Source organism: Battus philenor, unplaced genomic scaffold (assembly GCF_028537555.1).
Source record: "Battus philenor isolate CCGP_79_NKW_IND1 unplaced genomic scaffold, ilBatPhil1.0.hap1 SCAF_19, whole genome shotgun sequence".
Lineage (NCBI taxonomy): Eukaryota > Metazoa > Arthropoda > Insecta > Lepidoptera > Papilionidae > Battus > Battus philenor.
In genome coordinates, this window is record NW_027181681.1 from 8,272,712 (window position 1) to 8,297,802 (window position 25,091).

General features: G+C 31.3%; 1 protein-coding gene across 8 annotated transcripts in view; it reads right to left on the reverse strand.

The window, feature by feature from the left end:
• Ih (hyperpolarization activated cyclic nucleotide gated potassium channel Ih) overlaps positions 1 to 25,091 on the reverse strand; it is a 151,612-nt gene that overhangs the window by 50,601 nt on the left and 75,920 nt on the right. For 2 of the 8 annotated variants that reach the window (XM_068764000.1, XM_068763998.1), the window contains exon 1: positions 18,766 to 18,906. The exons of 4 other annotated variants lie outside the window; for them this stretch is intronic. Coding sequence is in view for 1 of the 4 variants with exons in the window: in XM_068763997.1 (XP_068620098.1) it covers positions 8,818 to 8,857 (40 nt within the window). In the remaining 3 variants the exon portion in view is untranslated. Of the gene's footprint in view, positions 1 to 8,817; positions 8,887 to 18,765; positions 18,907 to 22,122; positions 22,169 to 25,091 lie in introns of those variants that run through there. 2 more of the 8 variants (XM_068764001.1, XM_068763997.1) reach the window with 2 other exon arrangements.

Below are 25,091 nucleotides of genomic sequence, written 5' to 3' on the forward strand. Positions count from 1 at the left end.
ACGTGTATGGTACAGTTACTCCAAACGAACGCATGCTGTGGTTTTTAGTCTGACGTCTTGGAGATTTTATTCTGTAGGTCTGAACGGATGTGCAGACGGTGTTACCCGCGGACGCCGTGGAAGACCTATCTTAAACATTATCAGAGGAAGGTATCAAATTTAAAAAGTAGGCGGCGCGTGAATAGACAGAAGCAAGTCAGCTGATTCGTATTGAGTGCAACCTTGCTTTACTTAATCGGTAGTGCAGTGGGGGTGGGGGGATTATTCGAAAGTATGGCATTATTTGTGATGAGAGTTAGACCATAAAATATTGGTAAATGTTTAGTGGGCCTCCTGTGCAGGCAATATCCATTATAGCATTTTAAAATCTCTCTACGCCACACAATAACTACAGATATGTACTGTTAATAATTTACAACGATGATGGAAGAGCCAGTCATTCGACAGACAAGATTTTTCAATTGTTTTAATCCATTTCTCCTTCTTAGAGAACTCTTACATTGTGTGATAAACTAAATTTAACGAGGATTTTTACCTTCACAGTATTTACTACATATGGAAAATATTTGTTTCCTTAATAATTACTGAGTAGTTAATTATATGAATTATTAATTTACTCTTCTGATTTTTTCCGCTACATGCCGGATTTTACCCATTATGGCAGGGAAAAAACCGCGAAATGTGGAGAAACAGATTTTATTTTTAATGACAAATTATTATATTATTTAATAATATATTGGATTTCTAAGGTGACAAAATTCGAATAAGTCAAATATGAAAATAATTCTTGTTTTCTTATATACGAGTAAAAACAATATAATAATCATTTATTTGTTATAGGCTCTTTAAGTATTTATAACAAAAAATAAAGAATACATAGGGTAAAGTAATTATTATTGTATTATTTGCAAGAATTATTATTCTTTCTAAATAATTGCTTATAATATAACTGACACGTAAAATACAGGATGTTTAAACATTTTTCATTTTTTTTTTAATTTAACCTTTGCATATAAGTAAAATATAAGAGCAGTAATGGTAGCCCAGCGGTAGAGGACTAAGACATGCGATCGTAGGTCACGACTTCGATTCTGGGAAGACAGTCTTATATAATTCACACTTTGTGCATTAATTGTACAGTTTACAGAGAATGAGCAGCAGTGTCCTCTGCGTACCATAATAATGATTATGGCATATTCTCCCGTAGATATCTTCGAGGAAGGCCTATGCCTTGCAGTGGGCGTGGGGCTGAAATGGTATCGACGGCGATAAACGAAATTCCAGAAAGTATTGACTAAGTAAAATTAATAACTGGATAAGATATACTCCTCTTGGAGTGTAGCTACACAGAGATACAAACGTTTCCTCATGGTTACCACTTATCGTACCAGTTACTACCAACATACGCTTTAATTTGCTCTGTATTATCACTTAAAACAAAAAAAAAAAAACAATTAATGCTTTCGCATTAGTGCAATGCCTTCAATTATATATTTGATACAGACATATTTGTTATTAAAATGGATGATAGCGAAAAAAAGTCGTTGAGTTGCTTTACCGATGATAGGTTTAGGTTAATTTCTACAAAACATCCGCAATGCTGAACATGATTGCGTGCTTGAGCGCTGAAGGTCAGGCTTCTATTTGGGTCATGTGATTTATTAGTAATAATGAGAAAGAAGTAGTAATTTAAGTTTAAATAGGTTATTTTCCAAATCCTCTATACACCTGTCCATATTAAAATAATAAATATATAATTTCGCCAATAAGCATCTAATTTTAGGCTTCAGACTTTCATCGCCTGGAAATTAGGAAAGAATATATGTTTTATAGTTATTTAAAAAATGAGTTGAAAATTATTGTAAGTAAAACTAAATAATTTAATGTGTTAATACAAATCGTTTTAATCGGAAAATCTTTAAATAGTTTAACGTAAATAAACATCAGATATTTGAAAAAAGTTACGTACGTTATGAATGAAAACTTATTATTATTGTATTTCATAATAAAGTTAACCATGGATTGTATAAAAATATATCACTATTTTTTATACTATTCTTTAACAAAAACTCGGAAAATAACTAGGTTTATTAATATTCACTTTATACAACGGCAAGAAACACTCGAGAAAACTCGCACTAACTAAAACAGTTTTTTATAATTCCGCAACCTTGAACTTGTGGGCTAGCGTTACTTAGTATTAAAGATAACTTTCTGTGTTGTCACTTCATTATGAATGTATACTGTATGACAAAAGAGACGCGGCGGGTTATTTTTTTTTAAAAGAATAGTCTTATATTTAAACGTTATTGTGATGATTGTAGTATCTTTCATCATCACCGTAACAACCGATTGACGTTCATTCCAAGGTATAGGCCTCTTTCAAAGATCGCCACGATGATCAGTCTTGCGCAGCCATCCATCAGCTTTCCACGATTTTCACTGAGTCGTCGATCCACCTAGTGCCTATCCACACCGCGCCTACAGGCTAGTAGTCGTCACTCGAGAACATCTGCCTAGCACTACCACTTAAGAGGGACATTATTCTAGCTGGGTGACTCCAATGTCATAATTTTTTTTTCTTATGGATACTATAGAAGAAACAATTCTTCTAAAAAATTTGCGCTTGCGGAACTGTCTTCTTATATATTTTGTATCTGATTGTATAACTGTTAATTTAGCACGAATTATGATTTTTATCAGTTACTTTCTGAACAAGGAGAGATGCCTCAGTAGAGGATATAATTGCGCCTCCAATTTTTTTTTCGTCTCGACTCAATTGACCGCGAAATTATTTTGTTTCATGGTGATCGTAAATAATTTTAAACATTTAAACCGTAAACAATTTCGCACTTATTTTTAGGTCTGCTTTGTGGGTTTGATTGTACCCAGAAATCATAAAAAAGGAAAACTTAAAAGGTTTAAATGTTAATATATGCTTGTAAATGCTGAGAATACGGGTAAACATTGCTCATAAATTATCGTTTCTTTAAACCTATTGTTGGGTCCACTATTATAAAGGTCTTTGGGATGGAAAATATTTAATATAGGACACGTTATTAGCTAACCGACCTCAGGATGTCGTAAGCATTGTGTTGTTGTTCTTGATATATTGATTAGTAAACTTAAGTTAAATGAGAGAATTCGTGTCAAAAGATTAAAGGCATATTTATGTGTATGACTTTAGTATAAAGTTATTGTTTCATTGTACTTGGTTATTTAAATTGGGTGGTACAGGTTATATCTTATGCATGGTCGCTGCTTGTATGCTGTCTAATTTAAATTTAGCCTGATTTTACTAAATATAGTACTTCGCAATAACCCTCACTAAGATAGGGTTTGACAGTATTAATTTAAAAAGGAACGATGGTTCGATAATCAGATTCACGGCACCATCAGACGTGGCTTCTTACTGATAAACGTATTTGACGCGTTTAAATAATTTCTCACGGTTTAACGCATCCGCATTTTGTTGTTGCTTGTTAAAAAGATTTTTATGAAAAGAACATTCATCATCATTTCAACTGTAAAAAGTTCAAAGCAAATTTAAAGCCTATAAAAGATTCAATTAAATTTTATTATTTACATACACATTAAGTTGTTCGTGTAATATTTAAATTGAAAATAAGGATAAACTCACATTAATAATACTCGCTGTTTATAATCTCACATATATTATATAAAACATGCAATTTATTGAATATCATTTATGAGATGTGTGTAATTAACAAAATGGCTCTGTTACCTCTTTATAATAAGTGGATTAGCACAATAACATATTAACATAAATAACAATAACTATGGTCTGTTTATTATTAACAAAGATTATAATATAAATGAAAAATATACTAGATCGCGAGATTTAGATTTTCAATTATTGCCAAGATTCAATTTCTTGAATCCTTTGACGAAAATATTTGCGTGCCTTCAATTTTTTCTCTTGAGGGCACTTGGGCCTAGTCACTCCAAAGAGTGTCTGCCGAAACGATCAAAGAAGTCTGCGGCCTTCCAATCAAGTGAAATTGTTGTTTGTGTGAGCTGAGCCTTCCCAGGGAGCGCTCGAGCTTCGTTAACTTAAAAAAGTTGTAGGCTAAGCGCTCTCGGCGTCCTGCCTTCTTGCACTCGCTTAATCTGCAAAATGCCATTTGGGCGGCAGTGCAAAATTGTCGACATTTTTCTCCGAGAATCGATACAGGTAGTGCAATTACGCTTCCGCTTTATGCGATATACATGACGCAGTCCTTTAAAATAACCCAGTACCCTGAAATCGATGTATTTTTTACTAATGAAAAATATAATCTTTTAATTTTTTTTACATATTAATATAGCTTTATGTTTTTTAAGTTAATAATAGACAGTTGCAATTTTATAACAACGAAAAAGTTTGGTTTTCTTAAGTGTAAGTAATACGTACATGTAACTATTTTTTTTTATTAAAAAAGAAAGAATATCGAAGCTTTTTAGCTCCTTTCATAAAAAAGAACAATGTTAACGGTCAGACTAAATCACGTGTTTGTAAATAAAAACTGACAACTCTGTACTTTTTACGAATTAAATCACTTTTTGCAGAAAAATCAGGTAAGAATAAGAAAACTACGACACCCAGTTTTTTTTTTAATTAGAAATTACAAAAGCACTTGGTTGTGCTTGACTATAATTTTCGAGATGCAAACCAAAATTAATTTAAAATACCTTTCAACTATTTTAACGTTTCAATGTGACATCATTAGTGCAACGGGCAAAAATGTTCAAGTTTTTCTTTTTATGTTTCAGAATTAATTTATCACATTTCAGTTAAATTATTATATTTTTAACCCTTTTACATTTTTAATTTGATTTGCCGGACTATATTAAATTTAAGTTCTTAATGAAAAAAAATCTATGTATTTCGTGACAGATGAAGTTTAAAGTCTACGTCGTATTACGTGACACATTATATGTACATATATATGAAATATGTTTGTTTAATTTAGAATCTTAGTAATTTATTTAGTAACGTACAACTTTAGAAAATTAGATAGTAATTTTATAGTAGAAATAATAAATTATATGGAAGAAAATATTTTATTTTATTTTATTAGGTACAAATGAGATACCGCGGTTTATAGTTTTCATCTCATTTTCGATCGTCATTATAAACATCTCTTCAGTAGGTACATTTGTTCAATAAGTGTGACTCTTCTGTTTAAAAAGTATCGGATTTCACACGGTCGCCAAACTATATGTCCGGTGTAGTGATTCCTTTAGGTTCAACTGTTCAATTGTTTTAATATTACATGTTAAAAGAAAAGATATGGAAAATTGTATAAGTGTAAGATTTTATAAGCGCATTTTAAGAATGTGCATATGCTTAATTACGATAATTCAATAAAATAAAAAAGAAATCAGATTGTGGTGCAAAAACTAGAATGATTTAATCGCCTTTTATTATTTTTTCCTATAAATCATTTTATACTTTAAGAAATGTATGTAATTATTTTATTTCTTATGAACGCTGTTGTCAATTCATGTTCAATATAATTCATCATCATCAACATGATGTCAGCGGATAGACACTCACTGCATGACATAGATCGCCATTAAGACCGGCCCACTAAGTCGTCGGTCCAGCTAGTGGTGGGTCTGACCACGCCGCGCCTACCGGTTTATGGTTACCTTCTCTCGGGATCATGTCATGATTAAAAATGAAAATTTAATTCAGAAAGAATTTGTATAATTTCATAATTAAAAAAATATATATATAAAATTACGAAACATATATGAAGCCATTGCATGCGTTGCTCTTGAAACATCACGTGACTACATGTCACCGAGGCTATCAAGATCGAGGTGCGACACAATGACTCAAAGTATTCGTTTAGTGTAACCGAGCGTACAGATACGTAAACAATGTTGTCGCATGGTAAACTGGCGTCAACACTGGCACACGGAACGAAAGCTATCAGTCAGAATTCTCCACGACTGTCAGCCGATTTGCAACATAATAACTCAACTCCGAAAGTATACCGAAAAACTGCGGTTGCGCCCGTCGTCGCACAGCACGGGTAGCGAGACAAATGAGGCGGGTTCCGTGTGTGCGTTAGTTAATGAGCAGTATTATTCTACATTATGTGTAAATTACGTAAGAAAAACTAAAGCACAATCTGTGTGCTGACGCTCGGTGGTCGAAAAATATTTAAAAAGAACAAAAGTGGTGAAAAAAATGAGCTGTTTATATTTGACAGTCTTCTTTTTCATAGAAAAATAGGAGTACATTTTTTGTGAATTTCAAACTTTCCAAACGTAACTAAAGGCTAAAAAAACCTTTTTTATATCAAAAGAAAAGAAATATTTTTAGCTTTAAATTTACCAGCGTCATTAGCGTGTAAAGATTCATTGTGTTTTAAAATGTCTACACATTTTGCACGCACATCGTCTCATCTTCAAGATTCGTTTACAAAACTAAATTGAACAAAGATTGGCGTAGTACAGATAGGTAGCGATTTGGGCCATGACGTATGTTCTCATTGAAGGCTGTCCATGAAGTTATGTTAATTTATTATTTATCAGTCTTTTTATTTAAAACTTGGGAGTATTTTTTATATACACTAATTTCTTTTGGTACTAAAGAAATTCACCAATGTCGACGAGCTGAGTCAGCGTTATATTTAACATAAATACTCCGGATTTGATATGCTTTTCTAGGTTAATACCCTCTTTCGTTCGAATATATCTTCCGCATTAATAATCAATTGTTAGATAAAATACTTTTTAATGTTCCTTTTTAATATTTCAGGTATAATCTTGTTCCATAAGCCTAGGTAAATAGTATAACGTTTATTTCAAAATAGGATATGATCTCGTAAACATATGCAATATTACCTGAATTTGTTTTCTCTATAAAAATTTAAAATTGTTTACCTTAGTTGAAAAACACTAGCTATTTTCTTGTATGTTTATAAGGGGCAGAATTGTTTGGTAATTTTGGATTTAGTTATGATTATCTATAAATTTTAATAATTAAATATGACTGGTCGTAGTTACTGTAATATATCGGATAAACGGCCTTGCACGCATCAGACAGATCCAGTTAAAACCGACGGGTTACCTGGACGAAGATGAGTTAAATCGCTTGAAGGGAGATTCAGATTGAACAATGACAGTTGCAGTTATATTCAATCTATTACAATTTTATAAAAGGTAAACTTAATATATACCAGGTTAGATTGTAGTACTTTTATGAAAAAAAGGATTTACGTAAGGAGCACTGGTGACTAATAATTAATGGTGCAAATGCGATTACGTAAAAGATTCTTTTTTTTTAATTTAGACTTTCTTAAATTTTAGCGGTATTATAAAACTATGCATGCTTGCTATAATGTTTAATGACTTCAAGATCAACTTGAAACCTGATGGATCGTAAATCGACTCTAGTTTTTATGGACAAGGTGTCTTTCAAAGATTTTGTAGTTACTTTTTGAATTGAGTTGCGGTCGCTGAATTTTGAAAGATGGGAAAGATGTTGTCGGCATTTGGCTATTGTTCTGGATGAAAATGTGTTGCTAACGAATAATTTGACGAACGCGGGCTCCTTTGCAAAAGGAATATTGTTCCGCATTAAATTTCTTATTATTTAAACGCGTCTGCTTACTACGCCTCTTGTGATAGAGACAACGGATTTCCTTTATATCTGCCCAGTAAAATATTTGGCCTGTTTGCCGTAGTGTATATGTTTGTAAGTATCTATAAACATAAATATACGCCACAAAATTAATTATCAGTAAATATTTATTCCTCATTTTATCCCACATGTTTTCGCGGACATTATTCAAACATTTTCCTTATATATATAATTGGTTTTAAAGAAAAGGAATACGTAAGTATATTATTGCATGTTGGTGTATTTATCCATTAAAATCCCACAAATATTTCTTCAGGATAATATTTATTGTCACCGATGATTTTACTTGTACGAGAATTAGCTGCTGCAGGCAATGCATCTCCACTTATCCGTGATTATTTTATAAATCAGTAATATGTATTAATGTTTAATTTATAAGAAATAAACTAACAATACTTATACTTGGTTTCATTTGTGTTTTTTTTGGACGTTATTATATTCTTATTATTATTTACATTTTTAAGTATATACGAGTATGTTGAATATACGGAATTTTTTTTGTTATAAATGTGAAACGTAATAAAATAGTACATTTTTATAAAACACAAAATATATACACAAAAAATTGTATAAATACACTTTATAACACTAAATGTAAATTTAATATAACAATGCCATAATTAAAAATAATTGTAAAGTTTTGTTAAGCGCCATTACCTGTTAATGTGAATCGACATTGTTAAATGTTCATCTTGTAACATGTTCCTTGCATATAATATGTTTCTTAAACATTTTTAATAATATAAAAGAACATAACCGTATTCGTCTTAAAACGTGTCCCGGTTCATTTTACTTGAAAGAGGCATTCATAACGAAACCACTTTTTTCCTATAAGATTAGAAGCCAAAAGTGTGCATGTTTTTGGAATTAAGAACACATGCGGTCCGCGCGAAGGACTTTTTGCACTGTTCGAATTTCAATCGCTGTATTTCCAACTAAGAGCGGAAGTAAGCGAAATAACAAAAATAATGTTTAAATTATACACAGTCTCATGTATAAAAATTTACTTTGTGCAAAATAATAAAACCAAAATCTCATTAAAAAACTGCAATACTAGAATTAAACATGAAAATATTAAAATATGACATTTCAGTCTTTTATAAATAATTTTTAAATGAAGAATAGGAAATTTAATAAATAAAAATAATCAGTCTTACTCAAAACATATTTAGCCCGTGTCCAGGTATCTCCATCCATGGCTTGCAACGTTTTGCGAATTCCGTCCTTGACGGAGTAACCATAATGTGTCAACATCATCATCGCTTTCTGGTTTTACTTATGTTCGGAATGCGCCTCCGCTGGTTAATTGGCACGAGTAGTTTAATCGATGCATGCGGCATGCTTGTCTTAATACAAATATAATACTGCGAGTGTCGTCAAGACGTTGACGGCTCTTGTATTAGTTTAAGGTAATCAGCGACGAACACAATAAAATGCAAATTACGAAGCAGAGTTACCGATACATCTGTACTTACTACAGTATAAAAAAAATTTAAAAACTAATTTTGTTTACGTAAGATCGATTTATGTATGCGGAGCGTGCTCTTGCAGATCAAAAGTATTGGAGGTGAAATGAGAATTTAAATATAATTATTGGCTATAGTCCTGTCAATATGAAGGTTTTATATTTTTGGTTGTTAGACGTGGAGGTTAGAGAAAGAAAAATTTATGACTCTACGTCCTTGCATAGTATTTGATATATTAAATGAGGTTTATAATAATTTTATTTATGATTTAAGAACAGTTTTCAATTTCGTTTCTTCTTTTATTTTTAACAAAAATCTGTAAAAAATCTGGTATCCGGTATATGTAGTATGTACCAGATTTTTTTACCATGTCAACAATGCTATTATTATTTTTTTTAATCCTTATAATATATGGTACACCATATCCAAAAGTTAATGGTTGTAGAAATAATAAATAACGTAATGATAAAATAAAAAAACAAGTATTTTAAAAATTTTCATTGCTACATATTAAATTTAAATATTGTTTTCTCTCTGTTCGTGCAAACTTTGCGCTATCAGAAGTTATTGGCAGTCGCATTCCAATTGAAAAAAATGTCTTATATTTTAGAGTGATCACTTTATAAAAGGTGATTGGAAACTGTTGTAAAAGCTTTAAACATTTTTGCTGACGAATGGGAAATAAATTTCTACAAATCTTTTACAACTATAGCTAATTATCCAGTATACATACGTACACCTGTATTATACATTTATCGCGAATGTTTACCACCTTAACATTTTTAGGGTATTCGATTAAATTTGAATATAAATTAGCAACGGTTATGCTCGTTAAAAGCACGATTTGCAAAATTGAATGATCCTTTTCGTTGTAAATTGATGAATTGTCATTATTAATAAATTACAGTATCTTTAATGTTAGTTGAAATATTATATTTATTTTATAGATAAGATCAATGAAATTGATGTAGTTTTCTTCCTTCTAAGACATATAAATGAAGTGTTGACAGCTTGTATTTAAAAGTTTTATGGATATTCAATCATTATAGCAAATACTTTTTTATTATTCAGCTCGTGGAAAATGCAATGTCGTACGTACACCACTGATGTTTTAATTTGACAAAATCTGCGCTACCGATTCACTGACGTTGCGACAATGAACAAGGGAGAATAGTTTTGTATACAATGAAGTACAAGTAGCGTTCGGTATTGTTGTCCGTCCGTTTTGTAACCTAATTTCGTAACAGAGGCAGTTTAGATAGATTGCCACGACATAAGTATCATTCGTTCCAGGCAGTGTTCTTTGATTGACTGGAATAATTGACGACTTATTTATAGAAGTACTATACATTCTTATAAATAGTTTTAGTTTATTTTCCTAAAATTGCAAATATAATTTTTATGCAAAACGAATTTATATTCGTTTTTGTTTGTCAAAAAATTGCCGTGAAGGTATTCTTAATTTATTTTAAATTATTTCGATTTAATAACATAACCTAGAAAGGCAAAACAGAGTTTCGATTTAAAAGAGTATTTAATATTAAATAAATATCTAATGTGATATTTTTTTTCTTTTGTACAATTTCATCTACATAGATTTGAAAGTGTGACATATAATCTATAAGACAAACATTTAGTAGCTAATTTATTTATTTATAAGCTTCTACATGTTCGTATCAAATTTTATCGTAAAAACTATATTGGAACATGGCAACATTATGCGGGTAGAGGATGTTTGCCATTTTCCAATTAGTGAAACCACAAAACCACATATTATTGGATTCAGTAGCAACAACGTCGCCACGCTCAAATGCATCTGTCTTTTGAAATACCATTTTACGGATAAAATTTATTTCGATCTCAGCACAGACCCGTTGATATATCAAAAGTGTTACGATTTTAAATTTTATACTTTTCGTGCTTGACACATTTTTTTTCTAACATATGTATTATTCTAATATTTCTAACGTATTACATATTAGGTAGGTAATGTTTTGATCATTAAATTCGCAAGTACAAAATACTGCTAAGTTTTGACGTGGTATCCAATCTTCGGGCCCCATATAAGAAAAAAAAGATGTCTGCCTCGGTATTATGTGCTGTAACTGAGACCTACTACCATATAATATGTTCTATGACGTGCAGAAAATCAGAAATACAGCATTTTTTTAAAAATGAGTTTTGTAATTATCAGATAAAAACTAAAGTATTTATACAGAATATTGCATAGAGGATACTTATATAATTATTATTTTTTATTTTAGACCCCTGCTTACTTGTTTACTGGTAAATAATGCCTGTAAAGCATTAAGTCGGCCATTACATAACGTGTAAAAGATTCAAAAAATAAATAAATATACACGTATATAATCAGGTCATGTCCTGTACTTTTCGTTTTTTATCACCAGGAAACAAAGAATCTCAGGATCGTTTCGCCTTGTATTACATATTTAATATAAATTAGATTGTTATATAATAATTATTATCTAAATTATGTATAACAACATTTATTTAATCAACATTTGACTTCGCCAGATGACATTTATCGTATTTTCTCAAGTGTGTGACCCTCGCCTCGCTAACGATAACTGGGAGTTAATTTCCGTTTATTGCATTTCCAATCTTAACGCGACTAATTAATATAAAATGAAACATTACTTAAATTTCAAAACTTTGATATTTAATTTAATTTTCTGCCGAATTTTGTTATCATTTATTTCATATTAACGGTTTCTACTTCCAATTATAACATATATTAGTAATGCGCATCTTACTTTTTAAAGAGCATGCATCATATGCTGCAGTAAACTTGATTCAATTGATTTGATTTTTCGACGAATATTTCCTGTTAAATTCACAAAATTCTGGATATTGTTATTGTAAATTCATTCTTTGAGGTAGCCCCCTAAAATATTCCTTTGGAATTAATACGGGTGATCTCGACGACCAAAGTGACGGTGACCAGCTTTTGGGGTAAATCTTCTTAGAAGCACAGTGTACAGTAGCACCATCCCGTTGGAAACAAGATAGATGGAATGATGGGTGAGTTCGAATGTTCGAACAAAAAGAAGATAAATGAGATAATCATGCCCCGGTAACTCACATTATTAAGATTCGTCTCCTAGAACGCGAGTATTTTTGGAAAAAAAATATTCATATCCAATTCGTGGATCATATGCACCAAGCAATTACCATGGCGCAAAACAATAGTGTTTGGTATTTCAGTCGAGGGTTGCGGTTCTTGGAGATCAGTAACGGCAGATTAGCTAGTTTACGTGGCCAAATAAGTGAAAATGAACCCCCTCTCCCAAAAATAGTAAATTTACAGAACGAATACACTCTGGCATCGTTTAACAAAAATTTTTGCGTGAAACAAAGCTACTCTCTTTCACTCCTTAAATTTTATTCTTTAAAAAGATGGAACTTAGGTCCTTTTTCCAAATTTCATAAATAATTGCTCTTGGAAGTACAAGTGAGACTGTTCTTTTCCGTATTGAGTCATGTATTTTCACGTAAACTACTTTTAACCAGTTCAATGTTTTCGGAAGTCTTTTAAAATCGATTGGGTCTTGGCCGTGGCGTATTTGAGGCAGATGCATCGTATTTCTGTACCGAAAGTAGTAACTAAATCAGAGTTACAGCATAATGTCCAAACCTAATTACTAAAACATTACCAACTTAATAATGATGTATATAATATTAAAAAAAATATATCACGTACGAAAAGATTATAACTTCAAATCCTGAAATATTTGACATATGAACGCGTCATTGCCATGTACTTATTATATGTGGAGTAAGATTAATTATAAGGCCCATGTATTTCACAAATTACGCGCATTCCCAACGTATATTAAATGTTTGTGTTACAAATAAAATACGCGTCATTTATATAACAATAATTTCGAAATTTTATATTGCCTTTACGATTAAATATTAAGTTAGTAGAAACTTTATATTGTTGCAAGTCTAAAACAACTATCTGTTCGCTTTTAAAAATACAATAACGCTAGAGTAAAATCTCGCGTTCTATGTTGTACGAGGATTATTGTATTCATTTGTTAAGCCAAAACGTACCGCGAACCAGATACTCAACTACGTGGGATGACTATATAATTATAAAAATAAATGAAAACCTAATAATTTCATTTCATGTCAGCTGACTTTCCTATTGCTCATAATTTTATATACTAATTAAATATTATCTGCTTATAAAATGCAGCCCTTAGCATCCAATGTTTCTCTGTAAGTGTTGAAAAATATGGTTTCTCCTTAAGTACACAAATGGCCAACAACTGATTTTAATGTTTAAAATTATCATATAGCTCTGTTCTAACTATGAGAGACCGATATCTCTACTATATTTTAACTTACATCGAAGTAGTGTTTAAAGTATGATGAGAATTAATATCAGGTTTGAATTGATATTAAAGGTTAACTGTAAACGTCATGGTTATATAAGTATATATTTTATGTATTTATTATACACCATATTTGTAACGTGTAGTAACTATTAACAATCCAGTTTATTCAGATAATAACAATCGAAACATACAAAACGGGTTTTATATATATTTTTTAACATTAAGGGGCATTCACATAAATATTCCAATAATTTAGGATCTTGGAGCATTGTTAGCGTTTTTACCACTACGAATTAGTAAAGAGGTAGCTAAACACAACTCTCAGGAAAAACTTCAGATGTGTTAGCGCTAATAAATGACTTGATAAATAGTTTGAAAGGTAAATAAATCAAGAAATGGTATTTAATTTTTAAAACATGACTAATGAAAATGTTTTTAAGTAATGTCAAATCCTATAATTTATATTAAATATGACTACCTTTAGTAAAAGTTATGCACAAATTTAATAGTGAAATTATTTTGTTGGCATGTTTATTTTAACAATTATTTGACAATCACAATGTAATTTGTGTAGTTGAAATATATAAACCGGTATTAGTAGCATGAAATTATTACTGTAAGGATATATTTTCGGATGAAACCATACACATTAAAATGTACGAAATAGATAGGACAAAAACATTTATTTTGACAAACATTGAAATATAATAACATTTTAGTGCATCCGTGGAGTGTAAGGTACACTTAAATTTTCACCCAACGTAAACGTCAATTATAATTTTAATTGTACACCAGTGTCAAAGGAATTTTTTATGCAGCATGCAGCGAGGAAACGAATGTAAATCTACTCAAACAAGCAAAACACGGGAACACAAACAGCGACATTCGCCGTGACGCCGTGGTGCCTCGTCGCTCACGTCCATAATGAAATTATGCAGTAATCTACATGCACCTCTCAGTCACTATTCATTATTAAAAATGATATAAAAGTATACAAAAATTGCAATATGTTTCAAAATGAAACTCGAGAAGCTGCGAGCGCGGAAATAAAAAGCGCGTGCTGGAATACGGGCGCATTAAACTTGATATCTTTGAAAACTCTGTTGAATTAGAACTTAAGAAAAGCTTATTTAATTATGTACCTTTCGTTATTTTTTAAACATTATTATAATTAACACTGTTACCTAATATTTTTATCTATTTTTCCCCTTCTTTATTTAAATTTTATGTTTGATCGTTAAAACGTATAATGGTCACATAAAATAAATATTATAATTTTTTTTTGAAAAATTTATACGTTTTATTTATAAAAACATGCATTAAAAATACATATCTGAATTGCAAATTTCGTGAAGGCGTAATATTTATATATTAAAAAACTTAAATACATTTTAAACAGAACCTGAAAAAGTATTATTTAAATAATTAAATTATATTATGTTAACACGTTATTGATCGTTTTATAATAGTGAATAAGAATAAACTAAAAGTAATTTACATTAGATAAAGTTATTTTGGGAGAACATAATGGAAAAGCAATATTATTTCAACTCAACTTCGTTACTTATTCAACAAGAAACTAGAGGCGGCCACTAGAATATGCAAGAAGCTATCATGCGAATATAATAAATAACAGTACAGCATCATTTTCGGGTTTCATATATTTCAGTAAACGTGATTTCAAAATTTAACTTGGAATACATATGACTGATTTCAATTACTTTTAAATTGTCTGTATTATATTTTGTACACTTTAAAAAAAATTATATTACATAACCTTGAATAAACGTTGATAGATGAACAGTCGACTAAAAGTCTTATCTTTATGTTTTATTCTTAATATTGACTTACTATTACTAGAAAATCATCTTTAAGCTTAACATTTGACCCCAAAATTACAATACTTAGTTGGTCTATATTTAAAATTGACTGCATTTGAAAAAATTTGTCATCCTCCAGCTAACTTTGTATTCGTAAACACAGCGATGAACGACTATTCACTCTATGAATTGACAATCCATATAGTCTTATCGAACGTTTCCGTTACGTGCAGAGAATCGTTTTAATTATTGATAATTCAATTGATATAAAAAAATATTGAAAATATTTTTCACATCACATCAAAGATCAGTCTTTTTGCGCGGAAGACAAAAAGGAAGCAACACAGTATGCCATCATTTTATTGCCACGTATGAGCATATCTAATACCTTGGTCATAGGAACAAAAGATACACGTACCATGTTATGTAATAAAATAAAAGATAATAACATTAACAGCTATAAAATATCGTCGGTAAAAATTAAGAACAATGATTTCCGCACAAATTACTGCCTCTGAACATAAACCGCAAGACATTGTTGCGGTAAAATCGTTTTTAATTCACATTGTATTGTTATAAATACTTTTTGGTTGTTTGGAATGTTTTTTCATTTAAATTTTGCTCCCATTTATACCAATAGTGCTTATAGGTACGCGATGAGGAATTTTGGCAGAAAAACATTAACATTATTTTCATTCATATTTATTAACATTACTTTCATGTTTTTAATTATTTCTAAAATTACTTCTTTTATATGCAAAAAAACAATAACATAAGATAAATGTTATTCACCACCGAGTTTTAATTACTAAGCAGAAATTTAAGAAAGTTGCCTGTTAAAATTTCACTGTCATAATATTTGTACGCGTGTATTGATCAACATTTTTATGTAAGACTAATTCAAAAAGTCATATTACTACAGACAGCCAAAAATGTTTTAAAAATTATCTATTTTATTGCTAACTGTAGCTGTGGAAAAGTTAACGTGGTAGTAATAATCTAATACAATCCGGAACAAAACTTAATTTTTAAAGCTTTTCATAACATAAATGTTCGCAAACTTTTATGGATATAAATAGCGACGGACTTTAGTTACGTACGAGCGATAAAGTACATATATGTAATAATTTTAAGATCAGTCAGTGTTACAAAAATATCAAGATCATAACTGTGAAATATATTTATCGGATTTTTGCCAATGTTTACGATGCGCGTAGCCCAGTTTTTAAGATATACATCCTTTAAATAGGATTGAATGTTGACAATACAAGCTTTTTAACGTCTTTGATCGCTTAAATAAAAGAAACTAACAAATTATTTGATCTTAGAAGTATGTTCGAAATCATTCATTCCTCAATGTATTAATAATTTATTGACCTATTAAGCGTTTATAGTAAATCTTTTATTACGCTGTTTTAATAAAATAGGCACATTGATATTTTATGACATAGTGTATTAATTCGTGTTATTATTTGTGGTAGATAATGTATTGTACTAGTGTGTTGGTGGACGGTTTATGGTGTAAATTATAGAAGTTGTTGTGATTGAAAAAAAAATAACCGCAATAAATATGATGGTGAAATCTTAAACAGAAGTTTCTGCTTATCTTTTATTTTGCTCCTATAAATATTTTATGTTAGTTAACTGCACATACAATGAAGCAATGTATTATGATAAAAATAAGCGGATATTAAATTTTTATTTAAAATATTAATATATTGGGGATAAAATAATGTCTCTTCCTTTTAACTTTTTATTTCTAATCAACAATATATTCTTCACTATTCGTCTTTGTTATCAACAACCTTTTGTCTAGTATATAAAATTTCAATACCGGAGCGGTAAAAAGCAATCTGTTCTTTTGTACAAAATGTCGACAGAAATGAAATTACTTTCTGATCCCCCTAATACATAATAGTACAGAACTATTTGGCACCCTTTTCAGCTGGATAAGTGGCCAACTTCTGAAGGTGGATGGACATATGGGTTTTTATTAGCCACTGGTGTCGTGTCACTCAATTAGTTGTCACGTAGGTAACCAATACCGTGCGTCGTATCGTTAATTTGTTTAATAAACATGAATTAATCGTTTCGTACGTTGGTCTTAGCGTCACGTGACCACACGTAAATAATATTGTTGCAATGTCAAGTCTCAAGTGGATGTAACCAATACGCATGCAGTTATTTGTGTGGATTACTTATGTCAATTGAGCTTGGTAAATGGCAGAATGTCAGGTCTGGTCGCCATGTAATAAATAGTAACATGTTCTTCTTTACGTTACTTTTACTAAGGTACAACCCTGTAGTCTATTGTAGGAATATACGTTTTCCTGGTTCGTTTTGTATATGCATTCCAGTTCTTAAAATGCATCAGTAATTGCAACACGAGGAGTATTAAAGAAGAGTGTTAGTTGTAAAAATGTTAAAACTAAATTTCTTATACGTGTTAAAAGGTAAACTATATTTTTTCCAAAATACGAATATTACGTTTGTGTTAATATTTTTTTTTCATAAGGAAATAGAAACAAAAAGCAAGCGCTTAAATTTGGACGTGTTAAGGAAATTATTTTGGGTTTTCAATTGAAATTTTAAATTATATAATTAAATTTATTGTAGATAGAATAACTACAAATATTAAAAACATTGTGGATATAATTTAAACAATTAGATGTGTATGTTAAATACAATGTTTCTTTAAAAAATATGCCGATTTAAAAGATACCACATGTAACTATACCAAATGTTTTAGTTTTTTTGGGTTCGCTATTTCTTTTTCTGCCTTCTGACGTTTTGTTTATATTGAAGATGAAATTAACGCACGGCTATTTTTCGTTTTGAACTATAAGTTATATGTTTTACACGAAAATTACTGCAAAGAGTACGAAAAACTATAAAACAAGTAAATAAATTTAAACTGTTAATGTGTATATATAGTAAAGTGAATAATAATTAGTGACACTATATTAGTTTTATAAGTTTTTTTTTTCAAAATTGAAGAGCATTTCATTGTACGTTTTTCACTTTCGTTGACTTTGTACTTCAAACCTAGATTACTAGAAAATTGATATTAAAAATTGACATCACGAAAATAACTCCTGAATTTTTTTTAAATTAAAAGAAACACTGCAACCATATTTATTTCATTATAACGTTTATTTTGGACATTTTATTTTGGACAGTCTGAACGAATTTTTTATATTTGATTTTCCTGTTCCATTATTTCGTTGAATAAATTTTATTGAATTAATGACTCCTAGGTTACTTGCGAATTTTTGTTATTAAATTGTGTTAATTCTAATAAAGTCGTGGTTTTAAGCTTTCTTTAAAAAAATGCAAAAATATGAATTAAAATCGCTTTTGTTAGACCCATCGAAGAACAAACACACGCACATTACAAACAAACATTGCAGGGGAACATTTAGAAGCGGACACCCTGGTATTATTTAATTACGAACGTATATATGGAATCCCCTTCGCGACATTTTCGCTTCGGAAATCTTCTATCAATCGAACTATGGAGCACTGCACACGCGAATGGCACTAGTGACTTTTGGTGATGGTTCGCGAGCTTTCCGAACACGCAGTATGTCAGCGCGCTCGGCTGGGCGGGTTGAGACTGCTCTGTGGGAACGCTAGTCGCTCGTCGGAAGCAAGCCATGCGCGTCTCGCTTCTGTACCCAGTGCGCCCCGCAACCATGGTCAATGTTAACCGAAACTATGTATTGTTTCAAGTCCAAAATGTTGCTTCATGGTACTGAAATTTAATGTTTTCACATCAACGAAAATATCTGTTCATAATTCTGCTTTTTTAATTATTTGTATCTATGTTATTTAAGAATTTATATTCAAAGGCTCAATTTTTGATTTTTTATTTAATCTTCAAATAAATATAACATATAACAAGGCAAATATTTTTTAAGAGAAAAATACAAATATGATAAAAAAAATAAAAGAATTTTTACTTACAATAATGTCTTTAAATTTCGTAATATTTTATTGGTATAAAATTTGTTTTCAATAAATATCAATCCAAATAAACCTTAATATGTTTACTTAACAGTATTGAAATCAGATGAGAATTGCGATGATTCCTGTCGCATACTTAATGAATGTACTTTGAATATTTAAACTCTCCTGAAGTACAATAACGACTTTTTAGCGACGTACTTCTAATTAGAATTTTTAACAGGGTTAAAATGATTGTTAATAATAACAATGGTTCAATATCGCCTATGTATTCTATATAAGTAGGCGATATTACTGCTCCATGAAATGAAAGTTAAGTTTTACCAAAATTAAATTAACAAATTATTAAACACGAATAATTAACTACAGGTGTTAGCACATTGCTGTCAAAAAATAACTGTGTAACCAATTTTACCTTCTTGTCTTCGACTTTGTTGAGAAACAAAGCATTGTCTTTCATCCGTCGCCGCCTTGTAGTGTAATAGTGTTCGATTCATGACGTTTGAATGTTCCAATGATGGGTTATCTTTAATTTATATAGCAATGGAGTTACCGATCATCGTAATTTTTCACATCGTCGCATTATAAATAACAAAATCATTTAAGTAATGAAATAAAGCAAATAATAGCACGAATAAAATAAATTGACCAGTTTCATTGCTCGTAAAACAGATTTTCTTCAGAGGTTTACGTAGTTATTTTATTTCCGCACCGTATTAAATATATTTATATAATGAAATGTCTGTTTGTTCTGTTTCTGGGTATAGTTTTTGTTTGTTCAATTTATATACAATCATTAACGTGCCTGAGAATAAAACTCCGGCGTCTGTTTTCTAGAAGCTTTGCATTAGACGATATCACCGTTTTATTGGGCGCATTATAAATAAAAGACACTGTTCTCCAATACATAGCGTAGCGAGATTGCATAGAGTCGATGTGGGGAGTTTCAAGCTTTATTCAACGGTTATCGGAGTTTTCATATAGAAAAGCGGGGTCGTTGTTCTTCCTCTTAGTGTAAAACCTGACGCTAATTAATATAGCTTTACACAGACTGAGCTATGCCACTCTGTGTTTGGCACTAATCGGTGTAACATAACTCCTGAAGATGCCCCTTGGAGGGGTGAAACGCGTTGAGTGATTTAATGGTGGCAGTTTTGTAAATCGGATTGTTTGCCGCATACGCATTTATCAGCGGGCTGGCGGGCGGTGCACTTTGTTGCAAGATTACCACTATATGTGCGGAAGTGGCTAAATATTGGTCCTTTTCTTTCTTACTATCCCTCCTTGGAAAATAGTAGAACGAGAGATAATATACAGAACACAGAACTTTCGTAGACAAGTATAAACTTACAACTTCAGCACAGGTACTTTTCGCAACTGTGTTTTGAAATAAACTGACGATTGATATACGTATGTTGTAACAAATCATCTTCTTCTAAAGTATTATCTTCTTACTAAAGTCGGCGACCATTAGGGCAATCTTTATTTTTGACACCGCGGCTCTGAAAAATGAACGGTTGCTCTTTCTAAACCACTGGCATAAGTTTTTTAATCTAGATTATTCATCTCCTACTCTAACTTCGCTTTCCGTGAATCTTACCCTGTACGATAAGTTGCAGTATCTCGTGTTTTAAGTTTCTCATCAGGTCTTTTAGCTAATAATATATACATATTTATTATTTATTGATTTTTAATGAAAATAGAAATTTTCCCATTTCTCTACTGAATTTGTGTTTAAATTTATAATGTAAATTAATTACATCTTCATTATTTATTTTGTACGTTGAGCAGAAAATTTACTAGTGTTATTAGGTTCGAGAAAATATTTTATTTAATAACATATATGTAAGTATATATGTAAAGAGAGAAGATAAAATGGATTGTGTTCATAATAGCTTAATATTTTCGATGAAAAAAATACCTGCCGTGCCAAATCAAATGCCGACTACAATTTATACCATAAAATCTTTACGCCTGTATGTAAATGGATATATAAACACGAAGTTTGAGCTTAATGAGATCTTACGAAAATATGTTTAAAATGAATCGGTGTTTATATAAAAGAATGATATTTAAAAAGTAAATGACTAACGACGTAACAACAAAGCTTTTCCCTGTCCTCTGCCTTATTTGCTTGTAGACAGCTGACAGAATTCTACTACAGTACGTACGTACTAATTACACTTTTTGTATTTTAAGATATTTTATGTTAAGATAATGTTAGGTATAATAATGAGGTAATGACGTAAAACTATTTTTTCTTCTTTACAGCCCATTGACGCCCACTGCAAGCCCCTCTCTAACCTGTATACATCGCCACGATGACCGGTCTTGTGCTTTATTTATTTTTATTGAAATATTTATACTATGAAGGTAATAAAATGACTACACATATTTCTTCATTATAAAGCTTAGGAGCTCTCCCAGGAGTCTGAACTTGCCCACGGCATATAATTATACTTATTACAGGATTGACTGCAGAATCAATTATTATATCAAATGTTTTATGAAATGATAGAATTATTTTTATTATTTCGGTTAAAGTACTCACTCATTTGTAAGAATTCTAAAAGTCCTGGTCGTTACGAAAAAGATATACCCTATAGAGCCTATTATAGCCTAAAACATTAACTTAACTACAATACAACTATAATATATTATTGTATTACATGTACTTTTGCTTAGTTAACCGGCCTTCATATGAAGCCTATCTGTATTAACTAACTTTAGGATGCTATCTGAAGTTAGTAGTGCTATATTATTAGAGTAACTTGCAATTTATTGGGTCTCAATAAACGAGATTATAAACTAAAGTAAATCACATTACTATACAATACAATACATACCATGCGTTATGTTACAAAAATTTTGTATTTTAGACTCGACCGCTACGTATCACGATATAAAAAAGCAATAAGTCAAGTAATTTGTTTTGTAATAAAAATATTGCATTGTTACACATGCAATCTAATTGTTCATACAATAGCCAGAATTTTAATTAACAAAAGGCGTATCGATTTGTATTATAATTTAAGTGACGCTCGATATTTAATCGCAAAAATTATACTTCGTAACAATATATTTTTATTAGTGCATTATTCGACTAGTTAAATTGTAGTATTGGATATCATGTAAAGAAATCTTATTATTGGGCATGAAGTATCATTCATTCATTCATTCATGTCAGCCGATCGACGCCCCTTTCCTTGGCATTGCCAAAACGAACAGTCTTGCGCTGCCCGCATTCAGTGACATCCCGTTTTTTTTGGGGACGCTTAGCCTAACACATTTTTTTACGAAGTTCCAGGGCTCTCTGAGAAGCCTCGGCACGGGCCGCTACATGCTACAATTTTATCGAATTAGGAGGCCGAAGAGCGTCCGCCGAGCTCTTAGGTCGCTTCAGCGGACGCTCTATTGGGTGACTAGACTCAATGACCCGCTGGACTGTTCGGCTGTTACTCGTCGATAATATCCGTTTAGGATTCCGACTTAAGGGCTCCAGAGAGGGTCCAACCTCGACTTGGTCGGGTACCTTTGCCTGGCTAATATTATTACCACTTCCGGAAACGTTAACGCTGAGAGAAAAAATAGCGGAAGAAACTTTAGCAATACTTCTATGTAGAATAATCATTGGTTAGCGACACATATGATACTGGAGCCGACCACGACTTTAAACTACTGCGAAACGTTTTATATGCCTGTTTTTATTTCGCAGCGTTATCTGGAGACTCAAAGCATATCTCGGTTTCAGGACGGCGCGGTAGTAAATGTGCCGGGTGTGATGGTTTTGTATAAGGCGGCGTCTACAAGTTTGTGTGTTAAGCGGCAGAGTCGCAGTAAAGGATCGATGCCCGTTTTAAAAACAGGACGATCGTTGTAATATTTGAATCTTGCAGAGTCTTAATTTACTTGAACTTGGAGAATGAAAGACGCGTGGATTGACTTAACTATATCCTCGGTCCACCTAATGGAGGGCCTAACGCAGCGCCACAGCTCGTGGTCGCCGCTCGAGAACCATTACAGAATATCACAAACATATAAAGCCAAATTAGTCACAACAATAACATTTAAGTATTAGAGAAACTGAAATCAAATAACTCATTCGATATGTTCGTCTTGAGACTTTATAGGAAAAAATGCTGCAAATTATTGGTTCATCAAATTAACATATAAACAATTAAAGAGGCATTCATTAGTGATTCGTGCCTCCCAGTCGTCAGTCAATGCTCGCTGGATGGCAGTCGGGCGTGAGGGCAGGATTGACATTTTGACTCTGACGCACTGACACGATTGACATTTGCAATCCCGCTGAATGCCACTAGGCGGTTCGCGCGTAAATCGTTTCGTTGCTTTGAAATATAATTGTACTAACGCCTTTCACCTGTACGTTGCTTGAGATAGTTATATTCGTTAAGTTTAATCTCTTTCGTTGTTCGTGTATTGTCATAAACCTTTTTATGTATTAGATTATATAATTATTATTTATATATACTATGAATAAATAAATCTTTGATGATGAAATGTGTTATCCTAAATCTAGCTCACTTTTAATTGGTATGTAAAGAGAGATTGAAGAGCTAATTAGAGATAAAAACAGATTATTTTCTCAAGCGTTATAAACGTATAAATCCTTTCATCTTTTTATGATATTTTTATGTACGATTAATTAAGGTAAAGTGCGTCACTAGAGATGAAAAGGTAAAGAAAAAAAACGTTACAATTTTTTTATTGTTTACGTTTGCTATGATTTTCTGAAGTTTTTAAGCATTTGCGACCTATTTCAGCTATAAATGCTTCACAAACTTGCTAAGAAATGGAGGTCGACGTGCAGTTTATGTGAAAATCATAGTGAATAACGTTTGCAGGTAAAATAATTTTATTCCACGTTTCAACTTATAGACGCCCACTGCTAGGCATCAGCCACCCTCAAGGATATACTATGGGGGGACATACCATATTCTTCACGCTTAGCAGGCAAGTTAGCGATCGCATTGTGATTTTATGGTACGCAGAGAACGTGGTTGCCCATCCTCTGGTAACTTGTTTGTGAGTAGTGGAAATTTTATATTTAATAAATGTACAAAGCGTGAATTACATAACATCGTCGAGATCGTGGTCATCTCGGGAATTGAACCCGACACCCATGATCGCAAGTCTCAGTCATCTATCGCTGGGCTACCACTACTCAAGTTAAATACACTGCTCAAATAATTTTATTTCGTAGCGTAATATATCATACACGAATAGTTCTTCCATTAATAGTCTTTAACAAAATAATTTGCCTTATTCTGTTCCTCAAAATAATATCACGTACGAACTAGAAACGAATACACTATCATACACGATAAACCTTCGAGTTACGGGGCACGGTTATGTGAAGGATTAAACAAAAAAGTCACAGCGATTCATATCTATTAGACGTATATATAAATACATAAGGATAATTTTCATTGTGACTGACGATTAAGTTGTATTTAAAATCCGAACACAATATTGCTTCAGTACTATCGTTCGTAACAAGCAGTTGAAATAAGTATCCCGAATTTTTGATATAGGTGTTTATTACCTATATAAAAATTCCAAATATTGAAAATAATAATAAATATTTAGCTAACCCTAAAAGCATTGTGTTCATTATTTTAAAGCTTTATACTCGTATTGATACTATTTATTGATAATACATAATAAATAACGTGAAGATACCTGATTTCTAGAATTTTGATGGAATATAATGTAAAAGATTAGTTACATTTAAAATATTCTTGATTTCTCTTAATATATTCTACGGCCGCTGGACTTTAAAATTCTGGAGCGG